The 16,424-nt window shown below is 29.0% G+C and overlaps 1 protein-coding gene across 6 annotated transcripts in view; it reads right to left on the reverse strand.

Annotated features, from left to right (window-relative positions):
• The window catches only part of LOC129911779 (collagen alpha-1(XVIII) chain), a 402,503-nt gene that overhangs the window by 175,874 nt on the left and 210,205 nt on the right, over nucleotides 1-16,424 (reverse strand). For all 6 annotated transcript variants that reach the window (XM_055989696.1, XM_055989697.1, XM_055989695.1 and 3 more), the window contains one exon: nucleotides 3,496-3,550. In XM_055989696.1, coding sequence (XP_055845671.1) covers nucleotides 3,496-3,550 — 55 coding nt within the window. The remainder of the gene's footprint in view (nucleotides 1-3,495; nucleotides 3,551-16,424) is intronic.

Below are 16,424 nucleotides of genomic sequence, written 5' to 3' on the forward strand. Positions count from 1 at the left end.
CGGTACTTGGTTGTTGAATATATTTTTGGGCCACAATATTTATAGGAATATTGATTGAAAAAGTTTTCAGCTTAACTGACATAAAATGAACTGTAAAAAAAAAAATGAAACTACATCAGAAAGCCAGCAGAGTTGTATCCCTAAGTGGATGATGTTGGCCGGGTATAGAGTTGCCGTTGGAAAGGATGCAAACAACACACTCGAATATCCTTCACTCTCACTCGTACACTTACCTACTTATGGAAGGGATACAAAACAAAATGCATCATAACGGATGTATGGAAGGAATATATGGAGGAAAAAAAAAAAAACTTTAAAAAAAGGATAAGTAGGTATAGTATGCTGCTATGGTATGCTGCTGCTTCTGCTGGTGATACAGTCATGTGTGTTTTTGGCTAAGAGAGAAAGTAGGTATCATGAGGTTTCATTTACACAAAAGAGTCAGAATTATTCCATATACACACGAGTTTATTCGTATATATGCAAATCTAAGGCATATCTTGTAATCAGGATCTACGGTCTTTATCTACTTTCACGCCATTTAGAAGAATTCCCAAGTTGAATGTTGGAATAAGCCAGTGCAACCACAATTAGACGGGGGATCTGGGGGCTTGGCTCTGTTTTTCGTGTTTTTGTTTTTTTCTTTCTTTAAACTAAATATTCTTAAAAAAGCTTGTTATTTTTGGTTTATTTTATTTTTTTAGAAGACGAAACAGTAAGAGAGAGAGAAAAACAAAAAAACAACCATATTCTCCTTTGGGAGACCCCATAGTGGTGCGGTTTGAGAGTTTTTGAGACTCCTGGTGTGTGTTTGTATTTTCTGCTTTTGCGGAAGGTAAGCTTTTAATTTATTTCGCTTCAAGTGTTTGCAATATTCTAGAGAAAGAGAGAGAAGAGAAAATTTTGCCTTTTTTAGAATTAGTTATATTTGTTTAGACTTGTTTTTTTTTGTTGTTGTTAATAAGGTATCAGTATCATCACTTTTTCTTGTGCGTTTAAATTTGGTCCTTATGTGAAGCTTTTTGCTTGAAGCTAATATAGAGAGAATTGTAGATAGGTATAAATAGGTGGGAAAACTTCATGTGATTACCCTAAGGACATAGCATATTTAATGTAAAGTATGTTAAATTTTGAGATAAACATACATTCCACTTAATTAAAAACATGATGATGATAAAGAATAAGAGAAGAGAAGGGCTCTCTTCTCTAAGTTAAGAAGACTTCTTGGAATTCAACACACTTTATGATTAATGATAATAATGTAATTTTTGCAGTAGGTTGATAATAAGTAGAAATAATCGGATGTTAATGTGGGTTTGTTTGTTTTGACAAGTTGGTTTTGTAGATCTGTATAAGAAGCTTATACCTATATTTAATTGGTAGGTACACCATTTATGTTTTTTTATGGAGTTTAAAGAAAATGTTAGAAGTGAAATTTGGATAAGGTGAACAAATTAGTTTTTGGAGAAACAAATTGTATCAGTATCGCAGTATCTTTGAAAGTAATTTTTGATACTAATAACAGTGAAAACCTTAAAAGATAAAAGCTTTGTAGCTACCCAAAGAGTTACAAAGTGTCTTGTTGAATTTATTAACTTTCATTATATTTGTGATTTTGATGACAAATTAAATGTTTATACCTAAGTTCTTAGACGTTTTACACGAACCATTGGCTTTTTGGGACCAATTTTACTGTCTCTTGGAAAAAAAAAACACCTGTTCACCTAGGTACCTATATTTTTTTTTATAAAAACTCTGCTTTCTATCCCAAAGTCAATGTTTTAAACAAATTTCATTAGGTTGACCCATCATTTCAGTTTTCACCAAAAAAAAACACCCTTTTAACCATGATATTTTTATAGACACTTCAGATTCATGTTTCTAATCTTAAGAGTAACATAATTGCTGAATTTCAATGGGGTACCACTAATATTACTCTAGTATTACACTCTTTTTCAAATATATCCATATTTTCTCTACACCTAAAAAAAAACACCCTTTCAGATGAAAAAAATTTATACTTTTACTTTATTCGTATTTCCCATGGAAAAGACAACATTTTTAATAAATTTTGTAAGGGTAACTTTGATACCATTGATTTTATCGGACTTATCGCGGATTTTTCCTATTTCCAAAAAAAAAAACACCCTTTAGCCTAAAATATTTTTATAGACTACTTAGATTTTTGGTTTCTGTTATAAATCAAAAATTTGTAATAATTTTCATGCATTGTAACAATTTTTTCCCAGTTTTTGTGTTACTAATTCCGAATTTCATCATATCTTAAAAAAAAAAAAAAAACACCCTTTTACTCAAGATAATTTTGTACCCTTTATAGATTCTTAATTCTTATTCAAAACAAAACTTTTTCACCAAGTTTTAAAAATTAATAAAATATAAGTCAGCTGTTATGATACCTTTCTCACACACAACTCAACCCACCAAAAAAAAAAACACCCTTTCACACCCTTCAACCCAACTTTTTTTTATAGACTTTTTTAATCCTTGATTCTTATCCCAAAAGCAAACTTTTTGCCAAGTTTCATGAGTGTAACAATCAAGATATTAAATAAAAGGAACCTTGGAAATTACAAAAAAATTATCAGTTTCAAATTTCAAGCAAATTCTTTTACCCGTCCGTAGGCTCTAGGTCGTTTTTAAGATACATGCACAATTGCACAGATCAACCGACGGACGGTATTACGAAAATTAATTTTTAAACATTTCCACTATAGTAATGTTGGTTTTTATTAAAAGCACGAATTTTTATTTTTTTGGTACAAAACCTGTGGAACATATAAAAAATATTTTTGAAATATTTATCAATGATACTTGCCATAGAGCTGCTATTATATTCATACATTTCTGTTAAACGACCAACATGTTCATAATTAAAAAAAAGAATAGTTTTGTAAGAAACGATTTTCAAAAAAAAAATCTTTTTCTGTTCTATTTCTAAATACAACAGTGGAATACTTCGTCAAGTCCTGAGTATTTCAAAATTTCTTCCTTAAAATAGTACCGTCCATTAAAAACTCCTTAAGTCCATTTTTGTATATTTAAGATATTGCATTAGAAAATTTGTAATGCAATATTAAAATTTCAAAAAAAAAAAAAACTATTTTAGATGAGAATAAAAAATTTTTCTAAGCGTCAAATTAGAAAATGAAATAGTAGAAAAACTGACCAGGATTGAATAGATTTGAATTGGGAGTTTTCATTGCACAGTGACAATATGACTGCACTTTATTTGTCATAAGAACGTTAGTAAATAAAACATTCCACAAAAATATTTGTATTTTTTTATTAGTTCTAGCGATTTAAATAAGACGGTCACTGTGGTGTATGAGTAACTTTTTTTTTACATTTTAACGGTTGGTGCAAATTGATCTATTTTTGAAATGTATCAGATAAAAGACCAGTGTTTACCATTATTGGATATTTCAAAAGGTTGTTTTGTACTAATTTGTTAACTTAAAATCAATCAAAACTTACCAGGAGCCGGAGGTATAAGTGGTGGCGGTAATCCACTACCATCGAATTCTGTCGCCTGAAAAATAAAAATAAATTTTATTAGTAAAACTAGAATAGAATTTTAAAATTTAAAAAAATTATTCATATTCATATTATTATATATTTAATTTTCAACAAAAATATTGAAATTCTCTTACATATTTTCAAATCCTGCAGAAAAAAAAAAAACCTTTCATAAAAATTAAGAGCGACAAGAATAAAAATAAAAGTATCCTTGTTTTTATTAGCTGTTTACACATTTTCCCAACAAGTCTCATATCCTTAAACTCAAATTCATCAAAAAAAATCCTTAATAAATTCCCATTCCATAAAAAAAAACCAAAAAAATATTGTAAAAAGACTTTATCGACAACATGACATTGCAATAAATTCAACAAGCACCGCAAACATTAAGTATCCATTGAGTGTTTACTTAAAACTTAATGTCTATATCTTAAGAAAATATAAATATAAAAAAGGAAAGAAAATATTGGTTTGCTACTCATCGTAGGTATACCTTTTTAGCGTTTTCCTATACATAAATCCATCGATTAAGGCGTCATAACCTCGTCAAGGAAATTCCAACAATTTCCTTTCCTTTCCTTTCGTTTTTTTTTTTTTTTTATTATTATTTTCATCGAATCCATTATTCATTTCTCTAGAGGGCGCACTTGATGCTTGTCGTATATATACAAGTTTTCAGTTTTTTTTGTTGTTGTATAGATTGAACAGGAGTAGGTACATATATTGTATAAACACACACATACATATGTTATCTACTTACTTCCAATATAATAAAATATGTCTGCTGAAAATGGTGGCTTGAGTAAAGTAACGAAAAAAATGTCTGTAACTGTGAACAGCATTGTTGAACAATAAACCCCAACCGTGTCTCCTTGTTGTCTAAAGGTTCTGTCAATTATGTGTCTTATAAAGACAATTCTTTGACAAAATATTGAGGTTTTTTTCTCCACTGTTATTTATTTTTTTTGTGTAAGTATTCAGTTGAATAAGCATATTTAATGTATAAGGATACAGACATTTTTTTTTTTTGATAAAAAAGGAAAATGGTGGAATCAATATCTATACCTACATTTTGCCAATTTCTGTCACCGACTACAATATTGATGCAAATAAGGGATATCAAATAAATCAAAACGTTTGTGAGATGGTTTTAAATTGGGCATATTATATTGAAAATGAACTAAAGGGTACATAAATATATTATACATTGTACATACATAGGTGGAGATTTGTACCTACAACTGCATTATAAATGTTCCTGTAGTTGTAGAACTATATAAAGTATATTTAGATTTGCACGAATGGATTTAAATGAAATGTTATTAATAAAAATAAAAAAATAACACATTTCTAGAATTTTAAGAATATTTTTTAAATATTTTTTTAATATTATACGGGGAAATAAACAAAAAAAAAAAAAAACAAAAAGAGGCCTAAAGTTTAAACGGAAATATTCAAAGCAAAAAAAATAATAGGTACTTAAGTTTCAAAATTACCACTCAATTTTTACAATTTTTAATTTTAATAAAATAGTTGTATAGACATACGAATTATAATCTCAAAATGTTTGGAAAAATATCAGAAAAGCTGAAATCAAGCTAAAAATAGAGCTAATATGAGACTAATACCAAAAAACTTGCAAGATTCTGACAAAATGCTGAAATATGTACTTTCAAAAATTTCAGGTAGGTATAAAAGCGTTTTTTTTTAAGAACTCAGTTAGCTTCTTTAAGAGGAATCATTTAAACCGTACAATGGAATGAGAGTTTATATATGAATATGGTTTTTATTTTCGAATTGGCATAGTAATAAAAAGTTGCGCTATTTATAAACGAACAAAACTGAGGTGACCTAAGCCCTCTGAATACTTAAAAAGGGAACTTTTTAAGCATTTCAACATATTTTTTTTTTTTTTTAATTCATGTTTCACTGAGTTTGAAGTATCAAAAAAATAAGTTACTTGACTTTTTAATATATTTTTTTTTAGAAAAAAGTCTGACGAAAAGTAATGAACATCGAAATTTAAGAATTCTAGATTTTCAACTAAACGCACTTTTGTTAAGATTTTTGATTGAAATCTCAATTAAAAGTGAATGTGAAATCAAAAGTGGGGTGAAATAATAAGCTTTCAGATGATATTAAATTTATTACACGTTGTCACTTAAAAAAATGTATTTAATAATGTTAGAAGAGCAAAAAGATTGATTTTTTTGCTTTTTTGATGAAAACTTATTAAAAAATTCTAGCTTTTTTTGTAGATGTTGTATAGACTAGGTTGGTATAAATATTTTGAGTTGAAACAATAAGCTTTCAGATGATATAAAGCTTGTTATAGGTTTTTACATAAAAAAAATGGATTTAAGGGTGATGGAATAAAAAAAGATAGATTTTTTCGATTTTGTTGCAAGCAAAATGATTTTTTAAGGTTTCACTTCTACCGCGTGTGAATTGTACACATGATTTTTTTTAGATGATTCAAACTCAGTTAAATATGAATTTAAATGAAAATTTATATTGAACTTTATTTTTCCCCATTTAATTTAAAGGTTAAAAGGTCCCCCTTTTAAGCATTCAGAGGGCTTGGGGCACCTCAAAATGAAATTATTTGAAAAATTTAAGTAAACAGTTTTGTTCGTTTATAAAAAGCGCAACTTTTTATTACTATGCCAATTCGAAAATAAAAAAACAAAAATAAAATCACTCCACCCTAATGAATAGGTACATATAACGTCAAGTGAAAGTGTCATCAAGAGTAATGTTACCCTCTTCGAATAAAACAAAGAAATTAAGAAGCTAAACGCTAAAGTAAACAAAAAATACAGGATACAACCTAATTATACGTACTGTGTCCTTAAAATGCTCCCACGAAAAGGTTTAATATAAACTTCCTTAATATAATGAATATATTCCAAATCAATATGGAAGGTCGCAAAAATAATAATGGTCTTGAAACCTGGAAAACCATCACACGAAAAGAAATCATAGGGACCCATTTCATTTCTTCGTGTAGTGTCGAAGGTTTTTTATGAGAATCTTTTTTCAGCGTTTTCATTCAATAATAAAAGAAAAAGGTCTTATACCTGAACACCAGTTCAGTTTTAATAGCAAAAATTCGACAGTTCATCAAGTGCATAGAATCACCGATGTCATTGAGAAAGCTCTTGAAGGAAAAAACATTTCTTTCAGCGGTCTTTTTAGATGTGTTTCAAGCTTTTGACAAAGTGTGGACTGAAGGCTTCAAATTCAAATTAAGACAAGTCATACATGAAGGACTCTACACCTTAATCATAAAGATTATTTAAAGAACAGAATTTTATACGTTAGGAACAGAAATGATTATTTAGACTTTAGAGAAATAATGGCTAGGGTACCAGAAGGTAGTGTTCTTGGTCCAATTTTATACCTTTTATAAATTTTATAAATATACCTTAAACAGAAAACACAATTGTAACTTCTTTTAGGTAAAAAAGAAAACACATTTTTAGCTTTTTTTTAAATAGAACCCGCATGCCAAAAACAAATGCGATCAATTGAATTTTAAATTGAGATAAATGTACTAATTACTCGGACAACATTCTAAGTTTAGTGAACAATAAAAGTTAAGGTCCTTATCACCGGCGGATCCAGGGGGAGAGGGGCATGGGGGCACGTGCCCCTACCTACCTATGTTTCAGTTTATTTTTTTAATCTTAGGAACTTTAATATTTTTAGAATGAAGTATTTGACTAAAAACTACGAGGTCATTAAAAAATGGTATAAATATGTCCATAATATTGCAAAATTTTATACAAAATCAATTAAAAAACGAAAACATTTTTTTTTCTACATTTCATCTTTAAAACTTAATTTCTCAAAAACTATTTAATGAAACAACTTGACTCAAAAAATAAAATAAATAACTTAATTAAAGAAAAGTTATAGCACAGGGTTATACGTGCATAAGTTATACGTGCAGTAAGTGGGTAAGCACTCAAGTGGCTTTTACTGTACCAAAAAAATGAAAATTTTTCCTTCCGAATATTTTTTTTTGTCATTTATTACCTATTTGATGTATAAAATGTGCCCAAATATAATAGTGCATCCCATACAGAAACATTTTTTCATTAACTTATACTTTTGAAAACTGGCAAACAAAATATTGATTTTAAAAATAATAACAAAAACTGTGAGTTCAATTTTTACTGTTTTTAAAATTCAAAAAGGAACTTATTTTCTCTTCTTAGAAAAAACGATTTTTTGTTTAACCTTTGAAAGTCAGAACTCACATGATAACCTTTATCTGGGTTTTAATGGGTCTTACATAATACACCTTATATTTTCAACAAAACAAAAGCAAAGTATTCAAGAAAGGATCATCAAAAATAATCAAAATTTTCCGAGAATGTAGTTATATTTGCCTTAAGCATGTTTTAATGATTCTTACCAAAAATTTTGTGTATATACAATAAATACCAAAAACCTGAACTTTGTACCCAAAACGATAATATTCCAAGTATTTCACAAAAGACTTTATCCAACCATCAAATAGATAAAAAAAAACCGACCTAAATACTAGGATTTTTTACTCATCCCCCCTTTTTCACAGAATTCACTATCTTTCTACCCTACTAAGAGATGCTATAATACAGAGAAAAAGACTATATAACCTATGTGAATTGAACTTATTGCAGATATTAAGGATTTGACTCGTTTCATTAAATCCCGTGTCTGTTGTTCCGCAAAGTAGACTTTCTTCAAATGACCCAGAAAACTCTGTGTTGTGTATGTTTGTGTGTGATGTCGTTTCGATTCGACTATCGACTATCATATCAAAGATAGCCGCAATCCGTGCACACTAACGACATCTATGTTCTCGTCGTTCAACCACACACAGCAATTACGATTCCCCAATTGGAATGTCTCATTAGTTTCACATCATTACGACAATCGACTCGAACAGGACCACAACAAAACAACAACAAAAAAAAAACAAGATTCTTTGAAAACTGGACAAGGACATCATCATGGGGGTTTTGCCCAGATATACCTGAAAACTCATGTCAGTTAAATTTGATGACCTATTGAACAGTTATTATCATTAGACGTAGTTGAGTTCAGCGTTTTGTAATATTGGCAGAACGCTTTGCTGTGTGTCGTGTCTCTGCTGATGTCCTGGATGTGCAATTTTAAAGGAAAACCTTGCGAGATAAGAAAGATGGACGCGATATTATCTTTTTGTCGTCTGTTGATATAACGGTGACCGCATCATTGGAATTGTCGATGAAATCATTCGCAGAGAAAAGCGATGAAGAAGAGTAATAGCGCACAACATGGCCTGATGGCAAGTTGTTGTAACCAGCATTATTATCATCATCATCGTCAGTGTGTCATCATTTTGAATTCTCATCAGGATTCTGATCAGGATTGAGAATCGACGACTATTTCGCTAACAATGTTCCCTATTTCTTAGCTTTGCCACCGTGCCAGTTTGATAAATGGACTAGTGTGGGCGAGCAACGACAAATAGAATGTGTAGAAATTCTAACCATAAAACCCGTCCCGTGTACGATTGATTCGAGCGACAGTAATCCTTGTTCGTTGCCTTTGCCTCTGTTTCAAATAGTCACAGGACTCTGAATTGAGTTGTGAGTGTGTGAGTTGAATTGACAAATTGTGGATCCATAACGACGATATTTCACAGCAGAAACAAGATATTGAAGCAATAGAAAAAACCACCGTTATTAAACATCGTTTCGTAACAAGGTATATGTATAGGTGCAAGGATGAGGTGGCTAAAACTTCCTTTTTTCTGGATGCTGTGTAGGTAGGTAGATATAACTGATGTTACAATGTTCGAATTGGTATGTACGTTGAAGTTGGAATTTTAAATTGCTTCCTTTAACAATCGTTTATTTTTTTCTTTATCGTTCCTTGTTAACAAAATGAGGTTTGGAACAATGTAAGAGTTTGGATTGTTTTGTTTTTCAGGAAAATGCTTTGTAAAAAAATTGAATTATTGACTATGAGGAATTCAGTGGTGTTTTTCAGACTTATTCTCATAAATATTCAAGACTTCAATAGCGTAGTGAAATTCAAAACAAGCCAGAGAAGATTTTTTTATTGGCAACAACTGCATATTTCATCTAATAAATGAAATAGCTTCGTTAAAGCTTCTTTTAAGATTCAATGTATTATTTTGTAACTTGTAAGGATTTGTAGTTGCCCATTTAAAATCCAAAGAAACCAAACCAAAGCTTTATCATGATAGTGATATAAAGACAAAATACAAAGGGTGTTTTTTGTGGAGTGGAGTAATTACACTGCGCTACAAAATAAAAAAAAACACACGAGAAATTACATAGTGTAGGCTAATCGTATGTTGGAATAGGTAATGCATAAAAATATTTTTGTTATATTTTTGGAACCCTCCATTTTTTTTTTATTTACAAAAAAAATCATTTTTACAGACTTTACGATGTAATCTATTAATATCTCAGTCATTTCTTTAACAATTCTCAATATGTTATATGTTTTTGGAAAGAGGATTTCCAGACCTTTTGAATGATGTATATAAGTCTATTGTTCAAACAAATTAAGTGTAGGTTTTTATCCCATAAATCTTGAAAAAGTGATTTTTTTCTCAATTTTTTCAACTTTACCCAATTTTTTTTTTGCAAAATAAAACAAACAAATAAATAAAGTTAGGTTATATTCTGAAAGAATATTTATTCAGGCACAAATTCGTGTATTGTTTTGTTGAATTTGATCAAAACTGCGGAATCTATGCTACTTTTCCGTAACTAGAAAATATGACATATCATGATGTGAATTGCAAGTTGCACAATAGGGTGCTCGTTATTTTAAAATAATTAGAATTTGTATGCTCCTAAGATCTTATATGGTTGGAAATAAACTAAAAATAATATTCCCCAAGTTTCAAGTCTATAACTTCATTGTAACCCGTGCCGCCAAGCGGTTGAAGTTTCTTATGGGAATAACATGAGGTTTCTTGAACCTAGTTCGATCAATTTTATATTCCAGCCAAACCATTTGTTCAAAAAATTTAAAACTTTAAAGACTCAAACCCTATAAGTGTAGCTATCATGTGAACATTTTTCAGATCTTAAATTGTTATATTTTTAGAGATTTAGCTTAATAAAGAAAATCATTTATTTCAGACTTTTTCAAAAATCGCTTTTAACACGTTTAATGCCAAAAAATTAAAAAACATACATTTTATTCACAAACAAGCGTAGTATGTATATGTAAAAATGGGAGCCATTCAAATTTTTCTGACTTCAGATTTGAGTTCAGCACTCTAAAAACCTTCAGAAAAGTATATACAGTGGGATTTAGACAAAAATAAATTGAGTGAAAGGGTGTTTTTTTTAAAGAAATATTCAAATTCAGAATTAATACCTACCAAAAAAACTTTGACAATAATAGTACAATAGAGAATATTTATAAAAATGTTTCATTTCCCATAGGTACCTACCACGAATCTGAGGAGTCTATATATTTTTTTTATGTGAAAGGGTGTTTTTTTTTTTTGTTAGCTCAAGAAAAAATGTTTGTTTATTGTTAGAACTAAGTAATAATAATAGTACCCTATTAAAATTCAGCAATTATGTTGTTTTTGACATTGGAAACTGGAATCAAGATTTAAATTATAGTTTTTTTTATCGAAAAGAAAATTGATGGGCTACCCTAATAAAATTTGGTAACAAAGTTGTTTTTGGGATAGAACATAGAAAACAAGAATAAAGAGAATTTATAATATAATTTTAGGTATAAGGGTGTTTTTTCGATGAGGGAGTAATTTTTGTGAAAAGTCTAGGAACCTAAGTAGTAAAATTGTTCACTTTTCATCGGAACAAAAAATAAAATGAATTTTTATGTAAAAGGGTATTTTTTTTAGTAAGGGGAACATTTGTGTATCTACAATAAAAATTCAGTTTTTTTTTTCATTTTATTATTTGTTTTTATTAGTTATTTACTCCCTCCACCAAAAATTACCCTTAAACCCAATTTTTACTTGCGATATAGGTACTATATATCAAGTTATGCATTCGTACAAAAAAAAAAGTTGAGATAACATTTTTCCATGACATTACGATGGTAGACAATGCCAAAAAAGTGGGTCCCGGAAGTCCGTCTGTATGTCTGTCAGTCTGTCTGTCTGTCTGTCTGTATAAGGAGCTACAGCCTAAACGGATGGAATGTCAAACTTGGTATGTAGGGTTATTTGGCGACTTTCCAGAGGGGTTTTTGGAATTAATTTTTTTGGACCAAAAATAACGGTACATGTCATATACCGATTTAAGTAAAATTGAAATATCTCGAAAACGGCTCCAACGATTTTGTTTAAAAAATTCAAATGTTAGTTTTAAGCTAAGGTTTATCTTCCGATGAAAAATTTTTTTTTTGAAAATCATTGATAAAGGTACCTGCCATAGAACGGTTTTTTTCAAATCCGATTATCTTCGAAACTGATTATTCGATTTCAACGAAACTTTTTGTGAAGAAGCATTTATATAATTTAAGTATAAACCAAAAATAAAATTTACAAAAAAATAATTTTTGGATTTAAAAAAAAAATTTGAAATTTTTTTTTTGAAAAATCAAATTTTCGAAAACGGGACATTGAATTTTTTTGAAATTTTGTTTTTAGATGTTGATTAGTGATTTCTACAAAATGGCATACCAATTTTATTTTAAAACTTTTTTTCCAAAAAATTATTTATAAAAAATTATTTTTTTTAAAAACGGCTCTAACGATTTTGAAAATTTTTTTCTAAAAATGCATGTTAATATATCAATCAAAACTGCATACTTGTTTTGGAGGGCAATTCAATTTTAGATTTTATTTTATTTTTTTAAAAAACGATTTTTATTTTTTTTTCCAAATTTCTATATAAAGTCTTAAAAATTTAAGCAACTTTAACTCTAAGAGCAAGTTCGTGCGACCCAGTCGTGCATTTTATTTTTTTTTGTATAGGCTCATTTGATCCTTCAGCCTTTTTCAAAACAAAACTTTTCGCCAAGTTTCACGAAGTTAACAATTTTTTTTATATATTGATTTTTTGTACTAATTATCCGGTGATAAAAGTTGAAATGTAGTTTCTTTCAAATTTTTAAAAAGTTAAATTTTTTACCTAGTTTCTTTGAAAAAAAAAAAATATATTTTAATCTTTGATCTATTTTATTAAAAAGGTATAAATTCTAACATTCCATAAAGTAAACATTTATAGTTTTACATTTTTTTTTTTTCAAATAAAAGCCTTTTGCAAGGATTCACTTTAAATTCAAATTTGTAAAAAAAAATTAAGATTTTTGTTGTTGCAGTTTCAACGCAACTTTTCTATAGTTTCTTCAACTAACTCAAAAAAAGAACCTTTTGGTACCATCATAAACCAAAAGAGGCAAGGCAATTTTAAAAGTTCAATTTTCAAACTTTTACATTTTATAAAATTTATCAAAAAAAAGGACATTCGTGGTAGTAGGTAGTAAAAAAAATTATTTCCGATCTGTTATGAAGTTTTACTTTTTTGATATAACTTTTCTATCAAAAGTCTTCTTTACAGTTGTTTTTTGATTTTTTTGTTATTTCTTCAAAAGAATAGAAGAAAAATAGTCCAATTAAAAGGGAACACCTCCAATTATTATCATTCAAATGAAAAACAGTTGTTGCTTTTCCTAAACCACATAGAATATAAAGAGTACCGCCATTAAAATAAAATAATAAAAAAAAAAAACTTGAAAAGAAATGTTACATCCACTTCCATTTATCGTATTGTATTCATATACCTACACTATCGTTAACAAAAGTAAAGCATCTCACAAAAATTATTATAAAAAAGTTGGTAAAAAAAAAATAACACAAAAGAAACTTATCCTAGAGAAATAAAATAAAACAAAACAAAAAAAAAAAAAAAAAACCTTAAAGGACATGAACAAGAAATGATATAAAATAAAATTAAAAAAAAAAAAAATTAAAAACAAAGAAAAGGATGAAATTCTATTATCCTTGCTGCACAATTGTAATAACAGAAAACAACAATCTCAAAACACTTTCCTACAATTCGCATGTAATTTTCAAAAGAGATAGTAACAAATTCTCTCTCTGTATGAGTGTGTGTAGAAAAGTGTGGTAGAGATAGTAAGGAGATGGACATTGGGGTGAAACTCACGCTGCATACCCCAGGACTAAATGAATTTCTTTCTTTTATTCGCTCATTCACAGAGTTTCACCGTTCAGGGAAATGAACAATTTTTATTTAACAACTTTGTTTTCATCATTTTTTTTTTCGTTCATTTTTTTTTTTGGTAAATTTTTGTTATTGCAATAGTTTGCGTAGTGCTTCCTTATGCCATCATGCAATAGTGTAACATCTTTTTATAAAGAAAGAAGAGATATTTTTTTTCTTCGCTTGTTCAAGAAAACTTTGCTCCTTTTAGCCAAACTATGTTTCAACATTCTATTAGAGGAGAGTTGTGCTCTTTATTTATATCATTTTCTGTTTCTTATATTTTTCTTATGTCCTGTTCATAATGGTCCTTAATTTTTTTTTTTTTTTTTCTTTTTCTTCAACCTCATTCTCCTGGGCTATCACTTAAGTTTATAATGGGTTGTTGAAAATATAGAAAAGAGAGAGTAGGTGGACAGGATATAACCAAGGACAATAACAATAACAACAACAACAAAAAAAAGATGATACAAAATAACAAATAAATTAATTGTAAGAACCCTCAAAACTGGGTCAAACAATCATTGTGCCAAAACGATAAAAGGAGAAATGTACATGTACCAAACAAGTAGTAAAAGGAGTAGTATAGTATCCTCTTTAAGGACCTCATTTCATCTTCATCTTTTTCTTTTTGTGCTTCTTTATTTTGTTCGATTCGTATATAACTATTATCTTTATTGAAAAGGAATAAAGTGATATCTACTTTCTGAAAATTGTGTTTCTTGCGATATTCTATTGAAATTGTATAGTTTTTTTTTTTTTTTGGTCCTTCGAGCTGGATTACACAAAAAAAAAAAAAAGGAAAACTTCTCCCTTATTATTCTCTCTAGTGTATCGATTTGTAGGTATGAATCAAGTTCGATATACTTTGATAGTTTATTGATTTTCTTTTTTGTGTTGTTGTTGTTGGTGTATTTTAATATCTCTGTATCCTTTGGGTTTTGCTTTCCACTTTTATATGTAAAGTAGGATGGGTTAAATGTGTATAGTCGTCCTTTGGCCGAAGGATAATTCATTTCAAATTTTCAACAAAAAAAAAAATAAGAAAGAAAAACTCCTTTGCATTTTATCGGCATTTGTGCTGATTCTTGAGAAGCTTATCCTTTGTAAAGTTTATCATCTCCTTGTTTTTTTTTCGAAATTTAAAATATTTTCTTTTGGTTGTATCAACGTGTATTTACTTACGTAATAACATGAATAAAAATATAAAAAAAAAGAAAAGCTTAGGTAAATATTAGATTCCTGCCGCAGGATGTGTGTATTGAGTTACATATTTTGTGTTAAGAAATCAATTTATCATTTTTTTTTTCTTTATTTTCAAAAAATGCTGATGGGTGTTTCTTTATTTTTTTTTCTTCTAAGATTGAATTTAAAGGATATATAATTCTATGTCCTTCCTTGGTATAGCAACAACTCATCACATATAATTATTCTTATCACCACCCAAAGATCGGGGTCAAAACACATCTAAACACTCATCTGAAAGTTATTTCTCTTTCTGTCTGCTGTTTTACCGTCCATGTCCTGGTCAACACTGGCACCACCAATTCCCTTTCCTATCGATGAAACCTAAGGAAAAGGACATCAATTTCGATTTGAAATTTGTGTCCCATCTCTTCCTTCCTGGTAGAAAGTACTATGTAGTAGATATTTATATAAATGTATTTTGGTAGGTTTGGCGAACACAAGAACCGAACCACTTGATACTCTCTCTTTCTCTCTCTCTCTCTCTGCTGTGTGCAAAAAACCATTTGAGAGTGGCTCATGCAATGCTACCTGACATTTTGACAAATTGTATTTTCTATGATATCTGGGAATATCAAAAGCCCTATCAAGGACATGCTTGTTCCCAAACACTACTACTTTTTTTTTGAAAGAGAAAAAAGAAATTCTACATCGAAGGGATAGAAGCTCAAATGGGAAAAATAAACCTGTCAAAGAAATTTATGAGAATCTTGCAGGAGTTGACCATCAGAATTTGTGTAAACACTGGGTGTGTTGTAGGCAACCTACAAAACGTAACTTATGTGTCCATTCTATGGTGTATAATGTGTGTTTACTGCTTATATAACCGCACCGATACGCCAATGCTGATATTTCTATGAGAGGTATAGTAACAAAACCAATCGATGTTACTTATTGTGTTCCATATTTTTTGATTGCTTATGCTAAAAAAAGTTATGAGTTGTATATACGCAAGGGAGTTTTTTGTATGTAGTAAGGAAACTAAAGGTATTTTCATGTTTCCATTTTTTTGAAGTTTGTTAGGTGGTAGAAACTATTTTGATTTTTATTCACACACAATTTGGAAAATATTTACTGTTATTTGGTTATCCATGGTCCCGCAAATCGAAAAGCTAAACAACGCAAGTTAAATCACAGAAATATTAATTTAAATTAAAGATTCTTAGATTATATCACTGTGTTACCAAATAAACTTACAAACTACAACTTTTTTAAAAAATGGAGAAAAAATTAGAAAAAAAAAGTTAAATCATTTTGCTCTTAGAATCTTCAACTTCTGATGATTATAATCGATACCTATGAAACTAAGACATTTTTAACTAATCAGAAGTCCAAATATAGTCAGAAATGTTATAAAATTTGTTTGACATAAAGTAACGCAATTGTCAAAAGAACAATTTGCAAATAATAGTAAAA

The sequence above is a fragment of the Episyrphus balteatus genome, chromosome 2 (genome assembly GCF_945859705.1).
Source record: "Episyrphus balteatus chromosome 2, idEpiBalt1.1, whole genome shotgun sequence".
Classification (NCBI taxonomy): Eukaryota; Metazoa; Arthropoda; class Insecta; order Diptera; family Syrphidae; genus Episyrphus; species Episyrphus balteatus.